This window comes from Bos javanicus, chromosome 10 (genome assembly GCF_032452875.1).
Source record: "Bos javanicus breed banteng chromosome 10, ARS-OSU_banteng_1.0, whole genome shotgun sequence".
NCBI lineage: Eukaryota > Metazoa > Chordata > Mammalia > Artiodactyla > Bovidae > Bos > Bos javanicus.
Window position 1 is genome coordinate 90540711 of NC_083877.1, and position 18884 is coordinate 90559594.

An 18884-nucleotide genomic window follows, 5' to 3' on the forward strand; every position below is an offset into this window, starting at 1 on the left:
GGATGACTAGTTAAAGATGGCTCTGGGACAGCACGCATGCAGGATATTATTTATCCCTGTAGGTCTTTGTCCACTGGCTAGGAAAACTGGACTCTCTATCAGAAGGAAGTCTCTTCTCCATGTCAGAAAGAATACCTCATTCAGTGTTGGTGTGAGCCAGCCTAGGAGATCTGTTCTGCCTCTGAGTTACTGGATAAGTGATTCCGAATGATCAAGCCATTCATTCCCTGGAGCTCATGTTGACCGTAGATCAGCCTGATCATGTGAATCCATAGCTTGTGCTGAGTTTTATGTGTGATAGATTCGCATTCCTAAGAAGGCTGCTAGGAAGTAAAGTCCCAAGCATTGCCCTGACTGTTCAGGGGCCATCCAGGGGCATGATAAAAGCTTGTCTACAGCTGCTTTTTGATCTACACAGAGAGGCCTGGGTTCTCCTGAATCAGCATCCCTTTACTTAAAATATGAAGGAGAGGGTCTGAGAAACTAGCTTTGGGCTACATTAAGTTTTAAGGTCTTGCTTCAACACACACATGTGCACACACTTTGTGGGCATGCATACACATACAACCTCTATTTCCCTAGCAATGTGTTCCTTAGACTTTTGGATGCAAACATTTAGCATCTTTATATCAGTGGATAAAATTGTAGCACACTCATAAAGGAGAGAATAAGGAATGTTTGTGCCCTTTAAATGCCATAATAGAAATACTTCTTCATATTGTGCATGGATTTATTATAAACTCCGTGGATAATTTGTGTATTTGAAGCTGTGGTTAGCTCCCGGGTGGCTCACAGTGCATGCCAGATCATAGACGAACAACAACTTCCTAGTATCTCAGGGGTATTTCTCCCACTCGGGTGAGACGTATTCACTTTACAGCTTGGTAGCAAGACTAAATTCAAGTAAATTAAGATAAGGAGATGTGCTTTCTAATTATTCTATCAAAGGATCATGCAGCTTTGAAATAATTCTCAATGCTGCTATGTTGGATGCTTTTCCAAAGGCATGAGTCATCTCCCTGTGACACGTTTTCAAGTCTCACATTTGGGTGACTTTCACTCATCTCCCCCGGGCCCCAGGGAAAGTGTTCTTTTTTTCATACTTTTGCTGGGACACCCGGATTACTTTCCCCTACAGTGACTTTGAAACCAGCTTGGAGGCCAGAAAGCCTGCCTTCTTATTTGTGCCAGCTTGTTTAAATTTCCCTTTTTTTTTTTTTTTTGCTTCCCTCTCTTGCTTTTATTATGGCCAATGGGGGTAGGTCAGAATGAACCTTTTGAATTAGAAATACTGATAAGATCCCAAAGAGACTGTTACAGTGGTGATCATTGACAAAGAGGAGGATCATAAACCATCACTTGGATGAAACACCAAGCTGTAACACTATCTCCAGGACACACACACACCACTGTCCCTGAGCGCAGACAGGCCCCGCTGATATATTAGAGTCTGCTGGCCATTTTGTTTACGATAACTAGCAAAGGAAAAATGAGTCTCTATTGCAGTATGTTCGTTCCAAGATGATGACACCATCGATTCTCCTTGCAGGTAAACCGAGAGAGCTCCGTGAATCACCATTTATCACTCAAGGGACTCAGGTGTCTTGCAGATGCATGGGAGCCCTGGAGACTGAGATATTCATTGGGCTGCAGTGATACTCTCTTCTTTCATTCCGTCTAATGGATTCAACTCAAGTCCTGGCATCAGAGTGATATGTGTTGGCTTTTAGAGTCCCGAGCCTTTAGCATGTACATGATTCACTCCACAGAACCAGACACATTTTCAGAAGGAAAATGTCATATCATTATAATTTTAATAACTTTTACAACTCTGCTCCATCTCCTCCATTACCAGCCTCTTCTAGGCACCATCAGCTTTTGCCAGCAGCCTCAAATTTATTTCTCTGTATCCGCAGCTGCCTACCTTCAAACAGTTATGTTGAATTGATTGTAGTATCTAAACTACCCTTAATGGGTCTGAAATAGATTAGTTTATGCCTCAATTGGATGGATTTTTATATATTTCATCTTATTAGAAATGTGCTCTATTTGTCAGTAATAGTTGAGTTGAGCCAGTGGAGGCTCCCCATTTGACCCTCCCACTCGTGTTTGAGTTATTCTGAACATGTTAACCTAAACTATTGGTCAAAAACTAAAGTAAAAAAAAAATCATAACTAGCTGTCCATTGTGCCAGATTTCACAATGGGGGTCAGCAGACTTTTCTGTTGCAACTGCTCAGCTCTGCTGTTGCGTTGCTACAGTAGCCAAAGACCACAGAGAAACGAATGAGCACAGCTGTGTCCCAATAAAACTTTATTTACATGAACAGGCTACAGCCAGATTTGGCCCATAGTTGCTGGTCTTTACTTCAGACCATTCTGCCTCCTGAATCTTCTACATACCCAGTCTCCAAAGGCATCATAAAAAATGCAATCATCTACATTGTATTTTCTGATAATCCCAAAGGTAATAAATCTCTCAGTTCTGAAATGTGTATACTATTTTTTTATTTTCCTCTTCAGCTAAAAAAAAGTATAGGGTTTAGCCTGGGAATTAATCTATGGAAATGACTGAGAATCCTTTGTTTATGAAACCAATAATTCTTGGTTGAGGTTTATTATTCACCTAGGTCCACTCTCCTCAAAGCCATAATGTTAACTGTCTATCACTTGAAAGATAGGCAGATAGAGCACTTTGAAGAATCCATGAAGGTTTCCTTACCATCACAAAATAGGTCTTGAAAGGTTGTGAGCTGTTTACCAGCCTTGCTTTTCTATGGGAGCTGCTGCTCCTCCTTGAGCTAGAATATCTAGTTCTAGGACACAGAGTTTTTCCTTTAAAGCCCACTTAGAACTGATTATGCCTCTTCATGGAAACTGACTAGAATGACCTAGGCTGTAGTGAAGAGTCAAGGGACTAAAATGGATTTGGGATGATCAGTTAATGCCATCGTACCCAGGGATGCAATAGAGGCTTGGGTAGTAGCAATGCATGTCTGCAAGAGCAGACAGAGAACACGGAACGCAGGACGTGTGTTCCAGGCCTGCCACTCCCCGGCTCTGTGAGCTCGCATTGCCAAATTTACGTCTATAAAAAGGGCACTGGAATAGAGCATAGAGGAGGAGTAACTCAGATTACCCCTCATGCTCATGGCTTATCCTGTGCTCTGAAGGCCAGCCAGTTTTATACGAAATAAGTACAGCTTCACCTGTGCGTACACAGGCATGCTCTCATGGACATGTGTGTGCTGTGTGTGTTTGTGTTATGTGCATGCACACACACCTCATAGGAGGAGTATTGTGGGAAGTCAATCTGATCATGCATATCTAAATGCTTGTAGATCGGTTTCTGTCAGGCAGAACATGCTCCATGGATGTTTGTTGTGTGGCTGAAGTTTTGTACTTCCCGCTGCAGTTTCCAACAGTGACACAATTCGTGGTATAGGACAGGCATTTCTTGGTTGTGCATTGCTGGATATTGAACATTTCTGGCCTGTACCCCCGAGATTCCGTTAGCACCCCACCTCCCGCTGTGACAAGCAGAAGTATCTCCAGGCATTGCCAAATGTCCCTGGGCACAAAAATCACCCACTCTACCCCAATTGAAACCACTGCCCTAGGGGAACCAAGACATCCATATAAGAATTGGTCCCCAGACCTGAGCTAGTGTCTGAACCACCTGGAGAGCCTGTGAAGATGCAGACTGCTGGCCCCCACTCTGAAGTTACCACTTCACAGTCTGGTTTTAGATCCAGGAATTGGCATTTCTAATGAGTTCCTAAGCGATGCCGATGCTACAGGTCCCAGGACCACACTTTGTATGTATGCAGGGAAGATGTCAGATATTCTGGAAGCATTCTTGGTGATTTAAATGCTTCTTCTTCATTTTGAGGATTTTGCTTTTACTGTGAGCACAGGGCTTAAGGTCTCTTTATTAAGGCCGTTGGGTGGTTCCTCACAGCTGTGGCAGAGATTTGGAGGAGAAACAAGGCATTTATAGGAGATGTTCAGTCTGGACTGGGTTTCAGTCAGCACTGCCCTGCCAGCTGTCACCTGAATCCTGCCAGGAGACTGCTCCAGGCCCTGGCGCAACACGGAGGCTCCTACGGAAATGAACTTCAATTTTTGCTTGATAGTCAGACTTAACTACCAAACCAGGCAGTGTGACATGGGGGTCTGTGGATCCACAGTGCATGTTCAGAGTGGGTTTGAAGGACATGATGACTCAGGATTCTGGTGTGTGACCAGTGACTGTTCTAGCCCTGGATCTGACTTACAACTTATTTACTTGCACCAACTGCCTTGTTCTTCCTTGATTTCCCCTCTTCAGGTCAGAGTTCTTTTGTCCTGAGCTGTCATCCATGCTTGCCCTCTCTCTCTTTTTTTTTTTTTCTCCTTATTTGCTGGGAGTTAGAGAAGGAGCTGTCTTGAGCTATTTATCAGTCTTATCTCTCTTGGCCCTCTGTTAGTATTTCGGTCTGTGGATCTAATCCGCTTTAATTGATTGACCTCATGCAACAAGACATCAGCAAAACAACAGGAGCAAGCACAGCTGTAGCCGGGGGAGAAGGTGGATGCAATTTTCCCGGGTGGGTACAAAGGTCGTAGCGACTCGTGCAGATTTAGGAAAATAGAATTTATTTCCAAGCCATTTAACGTGAATTTTCTAGGGACAATCTGTACAGATGCTGGAGTTGATGATCTCGAATGGAAGACAGTCATTTCAGATACACGGAGAACTATCCTATAGGGCATGTCCAAAGCCTCTGACTCACCCATCATCTGTCATACTGTTTCTCACCCAGTTATCCTCACTCCCTTTACTATTATTGCCATCTACACCCCCACTGTTAACATTATGCTTATAGCATCCTCTGTGCAGCACATTATAATCTGCCAAGGTTTCATTCATTTCTCTTAAGTGCCATCTAACACAGGCATTAGTATTATTGTTGTCTGTATAATACTGTTCTCATTTTTCATAGAGACAGCTGAGACCTCTTGCAGATCAGCTGGACCACAAGATGCAGAACCTTGACAGGGCTTGGGTCTTCTGCTTCTAAATCATAAAGGCTTCCGGACCCAGAACACACCTTCTCTTCTTCCCTCCCTGCCCTTCCTGCCACATAGCCACACGTAAAATCGAAGGAAGAAGAATGGGTCATTGTCATGGGATGTTAATTGGAGTTCAAACCATCTCCAGCTGCACAGCTTGGAACCTTGTCTTTTGAGTGATTCCTGATAGGTTTATTCTCCATCTTGGACTTACTGAGAGAGACCTGATCTTGAATCCCTTCATAGCACATGGCTTTGTACACCAGAAGTGCACACTAATGGCTTATTATCTCACAGTTATCCTGGGTCTAGAACAAGGAGACTATAACATTGGAAGGATGGACTTACAGTCTTCACTGAAAGATAATTAATAGTGACTAAAAGAACCCATGAGTGATATACTAAATGCAGGGTGTTTTATTCTAGTGATCTTTAATAAAAACCTCCCTCAGTCGAAATTATCTGACAAATCAAGTAAATTGTACCTTATCCTTTTGTATTTCCCTGGTGGCTCAGATGATAAAGAATCTGCCTGCCATGTGGGAGACCTGGGTTCGATCCCTGGGTTGGGAAGATCCCCTGGAGAAGGGAATGGCTACTCACTCCAGTATTCTTGCCTGGAAAATTCCATGGACAGAGGAGCCTCGTGGAGTACAGTCCATGGGGGTCACAAAGAGTCAGATACAACAGAGTGACTAACACTTCTTATATTTTTAGGTTGTGTATATAAAGCATAATGAGACTATATGTTTTGCCTAAGATGTATTGCAAATAAAAATTCTCAATATAGATAACCAATTCTCTGCTTCATCCTATACTGTTAAAATCCTAGTTAGCTTCCCATGGTGTAAAAGCTTATTAGCACAATTTTTTTTTTTTTCCTATCGTGACCACACATTCTAATTCATTATTCATTCACTCATCCATTAATTTAGCAAGCATTTACTGAGCACCTGTTAGGATTCCTACATTTGGAATGCACGCAAGTACTTTAGGCAGACAGATCGGCAGGTTATACAGATGTAAAGTGTAAAATACGTAATGTGTGTACCGTCATATATATATAACTCAGTTGCAACGTGTAATACATATAATGGAAACATAACAAGGTGAAAAATCCATGTGTTGTAAAGTTAGAAAGAGCTGCATTCTAATATTAAATATGTTTCTTAGTAGTTGTGTGAATTCTCAAATCTCTGAATCTTCATCTTTTTAACCTATAAATTTTGGAGGGTAATTGTGAGAATTTGAAAATTATTCTATTAAAATTATTTGCCGAGCACATAGTTCATCATCCAGATAGCCTGGGTTATGTTGCCATAACAAACAGCTTCAAATTTTTGCTGGCGTACAGCAACAAAGCTTTGTTTCTCGAATGTTCCATGTCTGCTGCATTGTGGCTTGTTGTCATCCTCGTTCAATGACCCAGACTGACAAAGAAGCTACTACCAGGAATTTGCTGGGTGCAGGGAAAGTGTTAGTCACTCAATCGTGTCTTTGCAACTCATGGACTATAGTCTGGCCCAGCAGGCTCCTCTCTCCATGGAATTTTCCAGGCAAGAATACTGGAGTAGGTAGCCATCCCCTTCTCCAGGGGATCTTCCCAACCCAGGGATCGAACCTAGGTCTCCTGCATTACAGGCAGACTCTTTACCATCTAAGTCACCTGGGAAGCCCTTCTTCGGAGCAAATGGGAGAACTCTGGCAGGTCTCACATCAGCAATTAAATGGATGGTTCAGGGTTTTATTGGCCAACACCTGATTTCATTGGCCAAAACCTGATTTCATTGGCCAACACTGGTCCATTGGCCCCACTACCACGAGAGGACCCAGAATTTCTCTTCCTATGAGCCCATGGTGGAGGAGAACTACACTGTAGTAAAACAGTGCCATGGACCACTTTATTAACTATAACCCAAATTCTGAAAGGAATATGGTGGACCCCAGTGTCTGACCCCAAGAGGGCTCCCATACGTGTTGTTATCATGTGTGATCACCTAACACTGAACTCACAAATTCCACGTGAAGCCAGAAGTTGAGATATTGAGAACCACTTTCTCAATATCATCATGGCATATGTTTGAGGGCCCCAGTTCTGTTTCTTTCAACTGCAGTTTTCCAAAATAGCAGCCGGTGGATTCTGCCTTCCTCTGGGGCACTCTGGAATGAATGAAGAGATCTCCTTCAAGGAGACCTTTAACCCTGAGGATTTTTCTTGCCCATGTGCATTCCTGCTCCTGAAATCTGACTCCAGTATTGTAGCGTCTCTAGGGTCTTCTCCATAGCAGTAACTGTGATTTGGTTGATGAGGGATCGGAAAGCTGGAGCTAGACTAATTTGAGGAACCAGGTGGGCTCATAAAGAGTCATTACTGAGGAAGAATGACTTACTGACAGTTTAAAGACAGCTGTTTTCTATACTGTTCAGTTTTTTCCTGAATGCACTTGAGGATTCTTTGGTAATGTCTTCTGATTTACCACTTGTCTTTGTATTTAATATCAAGGAGAAACATAGATTGAAATGATTGCCTTGGTAGCAACTTTAGTGGTGAAGGGCGTGGAGTTATTTAAATTTATAGTCATGCTGTTTTTTGCAGCTACACTTTGCTTATCTTGGAGAGGCTTATAAAAGGGACCAAGGAATGTGTAGAGAGAGACACTACCAAATTGTGGTAGAAAATCAACTGTGCAAATCTTGTTTTTTTAGTGTTCTATTTGCTAAAATTTACATTTATTTCTGGGCTTCACTGATAGCTCAGATGGTAAAGAATCCACCTGCAATGTGGGAGACCTGGGTTCGATCCCTAGGTTGGGAAGATCCCCTGGAGGAGGGCATGGCAACCCACTCCAGTATTCTTGCCTGAAGAATCCCCATGGACAGAAGAACGTGGTGGGCTAGAGTCCATAGCATCACAAAGAGTCAGAAGCGACTAAGCACAGCACAGTACATTTATTTCTACAATATTCCTTAATAACAATGTTGCCAGACCAATCAGTCCTAGGCTTATGCCTCTACATTCAGCTACACTCACGAGGGGAAAGAAAGAGAAAAAGCAACTGACATTTATGGAGCTCCCAGTGTATACTCTGGAGAAGGCAATGGCAGTCCACTCCAGTACTCTTGCCTGGAAAATCCCATGGACAGAGGAGCCTGGTGGGCTGCAGTCCACGGGGTTGCTAAGAGTCGGCAAGACTGAGCAACTTCACTTTCACTTTTTGCTTTCAAGCATTGGAGAAGAAAATGGCAACTCACTCCAGTGTTCTTGCCTGGAGAATCCCAGGGATGGGGGAGCCTGGTGGGCTGCCATCTATGGGACATCTGTGCTGTCGCACAGAGTCGGACATGACAGAAGCGACTTAGCAGCATAGCAGCAGCAGTGTATACTCAGCCATATACCATGTGCTTCACACAGGTGTATTCTTCTAAAGTCCTCCATTCTTCCCTTTACAGAAGAACTATCAGAAGTTAAACAACCTGCCCAAGGTCATATATTTTTAAAGTCAGTGGTATTGTATGAACCAAGAGATGCTAAAAGCTATGTTTATCATATTGAACCAATTAGTTTCTCTAGTAATCACAGACTGTTTTAAATGGTCAAATGATTGGATGGTTCATTCTCCTATTTTCATGTATCTCATATGTGTGTATAATATTTTATTATTTATGAAGTATTATCATATTAATCATGTCATTTCAGTTATGAAATCATGACTCTCATGACATTCATGATTATCATATTATCATTTTATAACAGTCCTCCAAAGTATATAAAACTGGTCTCCTGTCCCCATAATATCTTATTAAGACGTGGGTTCAGAAAAGTTAAATGACTTGCCCAAGATTAGTCAGGGTTGACTCCAAAGCCAATGTCTTTTATCCTTCACATCTTCTCTTTTCTGGACACCTGTGCCAGCAGAGTTTATTTTCATGGCAGCTGAGCATGATGGATTCAAGCCTGGGCAACTGTATGAGTATTTGCCACCAAGTCTGTAATGAACTGAGACGAAGCAGTTAGCCACGGATTATAATGCCACTGTGGTCCCAAGACAAATGACGAGGGGGTTGCAGTAATGAAATCTTATTACTGCGAGGGAAGAGACCACATCTGAGATCCAGCACAGCCACATTTACCACTGCAGGAAACACAATGAAACCTGTGGGTGAGGGCCTCCCCTGACAGGGGCAGCGTGCGAGCAGGATTAAGAAGACCTCTCCAAAACAGTGATTGCAATGGCAAACGTGTGGTGCCTAAGATGAGGACCAAATATTTATTCTGGCAGAGATTAAATCTTTTCTTTTGCCTGAATCTATTATGGATCTTGCAGAAAAGCTGCCCAAGTGAACATATCTCGCCCATCAGACCACTCAGTGAGCCAGAACTGTACTTTGCCACTGCTGTTGCTGAAAAGCTGCAGAAGGCTGGTTTCAAGGTCTCCTCTCTCCCCCTAAAACTGTTCTCCATCCCTGATTAATTAGTGACTCTGAGGTGAATTGAATCACCAACCGTCCATTCCACGCATCCAGGATTTATACGGTGGTTTTTTATAGAAGAAGAGTGGTGCAATCAACAGCCCACATGGGGTGGGCAGTGGAGTGATGGTATCTGCAGTCGTGGTTTCTTAACTCGCCTAATCCTTCAGTTCTGCTAAAAAGGTTATTGTTATGGAGGAGGAAATGGCAACCCACTCCAGGATCTTGCCTTGGAGAATCCCATGAACAGAGGAGTCTGGCAGGCTACAGACACAACTGAAGTGACTTAGCAAGACACAGGTTGTTATAGCCTAGCTTGTTTAGGCTTGGGGATGATTAGGTACCAACACACACACACACACACACACACACACACACACCCTTAGAAGTTCATGCCAACTCTTTAAGTAAGAAAAAGCAGAAAAGTCATGTTGTCATGTCGACATTCCCAGAGAATTAAGGAGAAAGAATAAAATGGATCATAATACTATGAATTATGGGCATGAAAGATGCAAAGGAAGCCATCATCTGGTTCATTTACGCATGCGTCATGTTTTAATAGTAGGTACTTTTTTATTGCCGGAGATACAGAGATAGGAAAGCAAAGCAAAGCTGAGAGCACACTGTCACAATACGCAGGGACTGAAGCAATCTTGTTTCTTAAAAACTTAAGAAAATGAGTATGTTTAGTATCCATTTGGGGAGGCAACTGAATTACTTCTCCCAGAGAACAGAACGTGGACATTGCAGACATCGCTTTATATCACGTGCTGCACTGTCAGGGTACAAAGAAGCAGTGATGTTTCTAAGTATCCCTGCACGCTGAAAGCAGTCTAGATTCCTGCTTTTAAAGACTAAGAGTCCGACATCCTTACTCATTCTTTTATTGGGCACAAGATGTGTTCACATACTAAAGGAAAATTGACTAGTTGAGGAAAGCCTGTCTTCTGGGAAAATAAGTGACGTGTGGCAAACTACACGGAAACCAGTACCTAAAATCTCACCAGAACTCTTACTGACTCCAAGTGTGTGTGTGTGTATGTGTGTGTGTGTGTGTGTGTGTGCACACACGCACATGTGCGTTTAATCACTCAGTCATGTCTGACTCTTTGCAACTTGAACCATGAACTGTAGCCCTCCAGACTTCTCTGACCCTGAAATTCTCCAGACAAGAATACTGGAGTGGGTTGTGATTCCTTTCTCCAGGGGATCTTCCTGACCCTGAGATCGAACCCAGGTCTCCTGCATTGCAGGCTGATTCTCTACTGTCTGAGCCACAGAGGAAGCCCCAACTTTGTGTATAGTGAGTGCTTAATAAACAGTATATTTACGTATTGAATGAACCAAATTAATAAACTTAACATTCAGTGAAATCTCTCCTATGTCTTGGTTTATGTGGATTCTGGACTTCTTTTCCCATATTCTTCTCCATCCTTTATTCCTCCTCTTCCTCCTTCTTGAATATAAAGAAATAGAGCATAACAGAGACTATGGGAACAAATATTGTGACTCGGTCTTGTAGAATATCAGAATTGCAGCTAAATTTTATTATTTTTGAAAGTCCAACCAACTGTTTAACCAATAAGCCAGACAACTAGAGAAATGGAGAAAGATGTCTCCTGACACCCTGCTGCTGCTGCTGCTAAGTCACTTCAGTCGTGTCTGACCCTGTGCGACCCCATAGACGACAGCCCACCAGGCTCCCCCGTCCCTGGGATTCTCTGGGCAAGAACACTGGAGTGGGTTGCCATTTCCTTCTCCAATGCATGAAAGTGAAAAGTGAAAGTGAAGTTGCTCAGTCGTGTCCGACTCTTAGCGACCCCAAGGACTGCTAAGCAACCCCACCAGGCTCCTCCGTCCATGGGATTTGCCAGGCAAGAGTACTGGAGTGGGTTGCCATTGCCTTCTCCGTGACACTCTGCATGCTGATACATTCATAGAGGTGTCAAGAGACTGATTATATCTGATCCGTGATGCTATGTCATCTTCTGAATAGTAATTCCAACTCTTAGTCACAACCAATTATTAGAGGAGAAGAGCAAGACTTTTAATAGCACTGTTATTTACATGTCAGTGTTTCTAGGCACTTCCCAGGGTTTGGATAATGTCACCACCACCACCACCATAGTCATCACCTTCGTTGCCCTAATGTTACCCTTCTGGAATTCATTGTGTTCTCCCTTCTAGAAGTCTGTGTTAGGGCCACAGAGGTTCTCTTCTGCTGTGTGACATAAAGTTGTAGCAGTGAATATTACGTCCCTCTTTGGATTAATCTTAGGAATAGGGCTACAAGCGTAGGAAAAGTGCCAGCATCTGACTCGGGAAACCCCAGCTCAGTTCCAGCTGCCTCCCCTGAGGATATATTCTCCAAATTCTTTCAACCTGCAGAACATGTCACCAGGAGTAAACCTGCAGGGCCGCCTTCTATGGAATTGGCTCTTAACCACTGTGTACACCTCCTCTGGGTCTTGATTGTCCCCCAGAGTGCAAGCAGCCTTGTATTTCCCTTTTAATCCTAAATCTGAATTGTGAGGGAACCTACGATTCAGTGTCTGATTAGCCTTTTCTCAAAAAGAGGCCTAATTCATCTCCCAGAACCTTGCAGTGTCCTTCCTCACTTGTTCGGTAGTTCTGTGGTTCCGGCTTTGATATCTGTTGAGGGCAATCAAATGATGTAACCTGTGCAGTGCAGCCTCTGAGAGCAATTTGGGTGGTTTTGTACCTTTGGCTTTTATGTTCAGGATGAAAGCCCATGGAGAAATGTAGGATACTATTATTAACTTCAAGCTGACAGCTCTCTCTGGGGTACCTACAGATTCATTGTTAGTTTCGGATCAACTTGAAAGGGAGAAAGCCTTGCAGTTGGTGGTGACTTGCCTTTTGTGTCTCTTTATTGTAGGAACAGGGGAAGATCGGAGTTGTCTTCAATATTGGCACAGTTGACATCTCCATCAAAGAGGAGAGGACTCCGGTAAACGATGGCAAGTACCACGTGGTGCGCTTCACCAGGAACGGCGGCAATGCCACACTGCAGGTGGATAACTGGCCGGTGAACGAGCACTATCCCACAGGTACGTTTGACCCTTGATGACCAGACTCTCGTTCTCCCGTTTTTGCCTCCAACTGGTGACTTTCTCACGACTGTCACCAGATCATGAAAACACTGAATATTAAGCACACATCATTTTTTTTTTTTTTGATGAGAAGCTAAGTTATTGAGTATTTCTTTAGGACTGGGTTCAGGATAGGAGCTTCTGGAGACTTCCCAACTATGCACTGAATACTTCTTTTGTCTGATTAATAGTGCCTGACTGGCTCATACCAAATACAGTGACTATGGCTTTGCTGGGGCACTGCAAATGATGAGTGATGGGGGTAAGGGCTATCATCTCTAATAGAAGCAAGTATCCATACTCTTGGAATAATCAATGTGATTATTGATTAATGGTTGTGGCACCGTTCGATCAGGTGTAGTTGAACATACAGATGGCCGGAGATGGCAGAAAGACTGTAAAAGGAAATTTACTAAACTTGAGGAGCATCAAGTCAGAGTAACAGGAAGAGAAAAATTTCAGGGTGGGATTTCATTCATTTGGTGCACTTTGCCCCCCCCCCTTTTTTTTCTCTCTCTCTCTCACTTATGCTAGCCTACCTCGATTTTCAGAGATCAATCCTAACAGGCGTTTTAACAGCAGGGAGAGGGGTTCATCAATTGTTTAAATTTTATAGTCAAGGGGAGTTCACCAGCAAACTCCCAGGGCCAGATGGCTGAATCAAGGGCAGTAGGAAGAAAGGTTGTTGCCTTCTGTAGAAAGACTGTTCAAATAATCCCTTAGCTTTCCCTCTTATCTTTCACTTCTCCTGAGAGCCTGAATGCTGATCATACAAACGCCCAGAATGGGAGGAAAAATTCTTTGGCTAAAGACTGTTGCTTCATCATTGCATTATCACCTGGTGGATACAAGAGAATAGCTCAGAATATTGAACTTGTCACTAATGGGGGCGTGTATGTGATGACTAACTCTTTCTCTCCTACACTCCAAAATGGCCCATGATTTTCTCACTTTTACACTTTCTTTTTAGTGAGGTGGGCCCAGGGGTGAGGAAGCCAGAAGCACCTTTCCAGAAGTGTAAGAACCATCTAGCTAATAATCATCACACATGAGAGAAATATGTAAAGTACATTTGCCTATTTGTGGCCTAAGAATGTCCCATTACTTGAAGGCTGGGATTATTTTTTTCATGCCTGAGTCAGCATTGCTTTTCTTTAAAAGCCAATCAGAAATAACTGTGCTACTGGGTTTTCCTCTATCAGCCATAGTCTTCCTATGTCTGGATTAAGAATTATGGAAGCATTCACAGATGAACATACAAGACCCCCAAAGTACTGAAGCACAAAGCCCACCCACTCACTTATCCACCATCTCAGTATCCATCTGACCATACAGTATCCAGCTCAGTCTTTGCTGGGAGCCTCTCAACATACTCTTAGCACTTCTCAGATTATTATAGGCACAAAAATGACCTTCTGTGTTTATCATTGAGCCTTTGAGGAAAGCCAGAGGTGTTAGCAGCTACTGTGAATTCTCAGCATCATCCAAATTCACCAGGCACTAATAGATCTGATTTTTAAATGCTTCTTGCTTCAGCTCCAGGGGCTGAAGAGTGGGAGCCATCAAAATAGCCTGAAATCTTAAAAACTGTTCATTTGTTCATAGGAAAAATCAATCCCTCTCCGTGCATATTATCATTGGCCCTGCCACTGCTGCTGTAGGGATTGTTATGTTTCTATTAGGAATTTCAAAGATTCTAAACTGATGCTAACACTTGCCCTGAGCCAAAACGGAATTCAGGAGTTTGCTGCTAGCAGTGAGCAGGCTCTTTAATGGCCATTTGTAAAGCCACATATATGTAAGAAAACCAGTCACCCTAGCTGTGTGCCTATCTCTTTGTATCTTTAGTTCCAAATTATGGGTTGCTTCCTATGTTTTCAAAACAGGATAAACTTTTCTTTAATGGCATTGCTTCCCACTGAAAACCATTATGACTGGTAACTGTTGGTAACTTATTTAGTAATAATATGTGTTATTATTGCAGGACATGTACAGTATGGCAGTCATAAGTATGGGCTTTGGAGTCAACTGGCTGGAGCTGGGACCTGGTCCCGTTAGCTGTAATTCCAAGGCCTGCTAGGCTAAGACCTTGAAACGCCCTAAGCACTGAAATGTTTGGCACATGTCCCCACATATAATTCAAAACATAACAACTGTAAAATACGTGTAAGAATTTCTAACAGTTCTGATTTTTTCTCTGAGGGGCTCTATAATGCTTTCAAAAATACGTCAGATTCTTTCTCCCCGCATTCTCCTCTGTTACTCTCCCCACTTTCTTAGTTCTCTAGATAAGGGCTCATTCCTCCTATTTGATGATCCAGTCCCAAACCTTAATCAAGATGGTGATCCTCCCAAGTCTCTGTCTCCTAGTCTATAAAACGGGATTATGATAATACTTACTTTCCAGGGCTAATGTGAATATACGTGTAAAATATCCTACATAATGCTGGGGCAGATAAGTCATTACTCAGTGAATGTTAGCTATGAGGATTACCAAACATTTGACTAGCATTTTTTGCTATTACATATTCACTCAAACAGACCACTTCATTCAATAGCCTGTAAATTAGGCAGGGTAGGCATCTTTATTCTCTATTTCAAATTTAAAGTGAAACCCGGGGAGATATTGTGTTTTTTTCTAAGGTCATGAGAGAATACTAAATGAGGGACAGAACTGAGACCAGATTCTCCAGTTCCAAGCTGAGCACCATTTCTAATGTTCGTCCCATAGCAAATTGGAGGAGATTTTGAAAATGAATAGAGAGAAATGAGCATCTTTCTTGTGTCATCTTATATTTATTCCTTTTCTTAAAGTATCATATTACAAAGATCAATGCAGTAACCACACAAAGGTGGTCGGAGTAGAAAATCCTCTTTTAAAAAAGACAAGTTCTCTTAGCCGTGCAGGAAGACACATTTGTAGTGAGGCCAAGCTGTCCTGCTAACAACAATGGTAATGTGCTTCCCTGAAGCAGTTGGAAGAATACTGAGTATTTAAAGGAGCTGTCACTTTTCCCCGTTACCTAGATTGGAAATGGCTTTGGGAAGTTAGCTTTCTAGTTGGACTAGGACTTCCTAGGAGGGTCTCACCTTTTCAGTTTTGGATACCTTATTTTCTCTCCCTCTTGTTTTCCTGTGCTACTGAAAGGATCCATTTTACTAAATTTAAAGCTCCATTAGAGCAATCTGGCAATATTTGTTTATTTTTCAACCATAAGATCAAAATGCCCTCTGTATCTAGGTATCAAAGAACAAAGCCACCTGGTCAAGATCTTGATATAGTTTCTGCAAAAGTGATATAGCCATCCATTCCCCAAGCCATCTTCTTCTTTTTTTAAAATTTATTTATTGGAGTATAATTGCTTTAGAATGTTGTGTTAGTGTCTGCTGTACAGCAGAGTTAATCAGTTGTATGTTTACATATATCCCCTCCCTCTTGAATCTCCCTCCCACCCTCCCCCACCACACCCCTCTAGGTCAAAACAGAGCCCCAAGCCAAACTTCCTGTGCTTCATAGCAGCTTCCCACTGGCAATCGATTTCACAGTGGTCATGTGTATACGTCAGTCCTAATCTCCCAATTCATCCCACTCTCCTCTTTCCCCCTTCCACGCCCACATGTCCATTCCCTATGTCTGTGCCTCCATTCCTGTCCTGGAAATAGATTCATCTGTACCATTTTTCTAGATTCTACATATGTGCATTAATATATGATTTTTTTTCTGTTTCTGACTTACTTCACTTTGTATGACAGATTCTAGGTCCATCCACATCTCTACAAGTGACCCTGTTTCTTGTTACTGCTAGGGATAAGTCTAGAAACCACCAAGAGGGGTCAAGTTGTGCTACTTGTCTAAAGCTACCATTTAAGCAGGAGAGAAATATAGAGGTGCTCCTGCAGAATATTCAGTGACATCATCCCACCCTGAGGCTGTGCTCTCAGGAAACTCTTTTTGCTCAGCAGGTCCCTGTACACCAGGATGAATGGGTCAACTCCAGAACCTTCTCACAGACATTTATAGGATTTTGTGTGACTCGACTGAAACATCCCACTGTGAAGGATTTAGAAACCAGCTGGGCCCATGGCAGGTAGCACTGGCTTTTTGTGAATCAGGAAGGCTCCAGAATGAAAATAGTTCTGTAGCCATCAGAATCTTCTATCTCTTAATTCTGGGAGATCTGACTCAAAAGCAGCTTCTTTCTTTGAACCTGAAAATAGAAAGGCAAAGGAACAGGAGAGGGCAATAAAAGAAAAATCGGCCCAGAGTTATCACCCAGGCACTGACAGATGTTCCTTACAAAGCCTCTAATTGCTGTCTTGACACAATGTGGTGGAGGGGACAAGGGAGGGAAAGTGAAAGGCGAGTCGAGTGTGAGGAATTAATTTTAGCCAGGCTCCAGATTCCCTGGTGGCTCAGACGATAGTCTGCCTGCAGTGCAGGAGACCTGGGTTCGCTCCCTGGGTTGGGAAGATCCCCTGGAGAAGGGAATGGCAACCCACTCCAGTATTCTTGCCTAGAGAATTCCATGGACAGAGGAGACTGGCGGGCTACAGTCCATGGGGTCCCAAAGAGTCAGACACAACTGAGCGACTTCACTTTCACTTTCTACAGGAGCCACAAGTAATTTTGGCAGTGGGAACAAGTTGATTGACTCTCTAATAGATACTACTCTCCTTTGTAAATTCAACGCTCAAATAGCATTTGGATGCCCTGGTGGCTCAGAGGGTAAAAGGTCTGCCTGCAATGCAAGAGACTTGGGTTCCATCCCTGGGTTGGGAAGATCCCCTGGAGAAAGAAATGGAAACCCATTCTTGTACTCTTGGGAAAATCACATGGACGGAGGAGCCTGGCAGACTACAGTGCATGGGGTTGCAGAGTCGGGCACGACTGAGTGCCTTCTCTAGATCCCCTCGGAGGCTCAGCAGACTGGGGTTATTAAAGATCCTTTCTCTGCCGTGAATAGGGGTTGCTGTTGGGATTCAGGAGCTGGTGTCATCAGGGCTTTCAGAACCCGGAACATGGTTCAGTGATGGGACTTTTCTAGATCCAGGCTTCCTGGAAAATGAAGATGGATAAGCAGCTTCAGTGTGTGAGCCTCCCCATCTTCCCATGGCAGGCGGTGCTGAAAAGAGTAGTCTCAGTGTCCTTCCTCTGCTGATGTGTACACCGAGTTCATTGGTGTGCTCTTGATTCGATGCCCTTTCCTCAGTCAGTAGAATGCCCACCAATGACCTATGCTCCAATCCTGTCTGACCATCCAACTCAGAACATGAAAAAAGATGTAGACGTGGTTCCCCTTCAAGGACACTGGATCAGAAAACTCTTTCTTTATGTTTGAATGCGTCAAGTCCCACAGAAACTTTTTTTAATAGGGATTGAAAGTAAAAGCTAAATGAATAGATAAACTACTGCTATCGTGCTTCCTGGAGAAGGAAATGGCGACCCACCCCAGTGTTCTTGCCTGGAGAATCCCATGGACAGAGGAGCCTGGCCGGCCATGGTCCATGGGGTCACAGAGAGTCGGACATGACTGAAGGGGCTAAGCACCAATGTTCTTGCCTGGAAAATCCCATGGACAGGGAAGCCTGGTGGGCTGCAGTCCGCGAGGTCCCAAAGACTCGAACACGACTGAGTGACTTAGCACACACGTAGTGCTTACTGATGCTCTAAGCACCTTCCTATGCCTCTCTGCCTTTACTCCTGATCCCCTCCTATGAGGGAACTGGGTTTAGTATTATAACCACCATACTCATATTAAGGTTAGATTGTTGAGCCTCTGAAAGTCAAAATAACTTACCCAGTAACACACAACTTGAGGGGCAGACCCAAGATTGCCGTCCTCATTCTCAGATTGCACTTCCTCAAATTTCTTTCTCATTTTCCTCTTTCTCCGAGTCATCATTTTACTGATACAGACACTAACTCATGAGATGTTCATTTTTATTTTTTCATTAAGGTATTTCTCAAATAGAAGTCCTTGCCTGAGCTTGTTTATTTAGTAGGATTTCTCAGCTTTGGTGCTGTTGAGATTCAGGTCTGGATAATCCTTTGCTGTGATGGCTGCCCTGTGCATTGTGGGATGTTTAGCAGGACCCCCTGATTTCTACCCACTTTATTCCAGTAGCATCTCCACGAACATCAGATGTCTCCTGGGGGATATGCTGCCCCCGTTGAGAATTACTGAGTTAAAGAAAGTCTTCAACATATTTTATTTCAAATGCTTATTATCCCTTCATTGTTTAGAC

The 18884-nt window shown here is 43.1% G+C and overlaps 1 protein-coding gene and 1 non-coding gene across 6 annotated transcripts in view; one reads left to right on the forward strand and one right to left on the reverse strand.

Moving 5' to 3' along the window:
- The window catches only part of NRXN3 (neurexin 3), a 609682-nt gene that overhangs the window by 385675 nt on the left and 205123 nt on the right, over nucleotides 1–18884 (forward strand). For all 5 annotated transcript variants that reach the window (XM_061429595.1, XM_061429596.1, XM_061429593.1 and 2 more), the window contains exon 3: nucleotides 12425–12596. In XM_061429595.1, the coding sequence (XP_061285579.1) occupies nucleotides 12425–12596 (172 nt within the window). The remainder of the gene's footprint in view (nucleotides 1–12424; nucleotides 12597–18884) is intronic.
- TRNAY-GUA (transfer RNA tyrosine (anticodon GUA)) lies at nucleotides 6656–6727 on the reverse strand. Its single transcript has one exon. It is a non-coding gene; the product is annotated as a tRNA-Tyr (tRNA).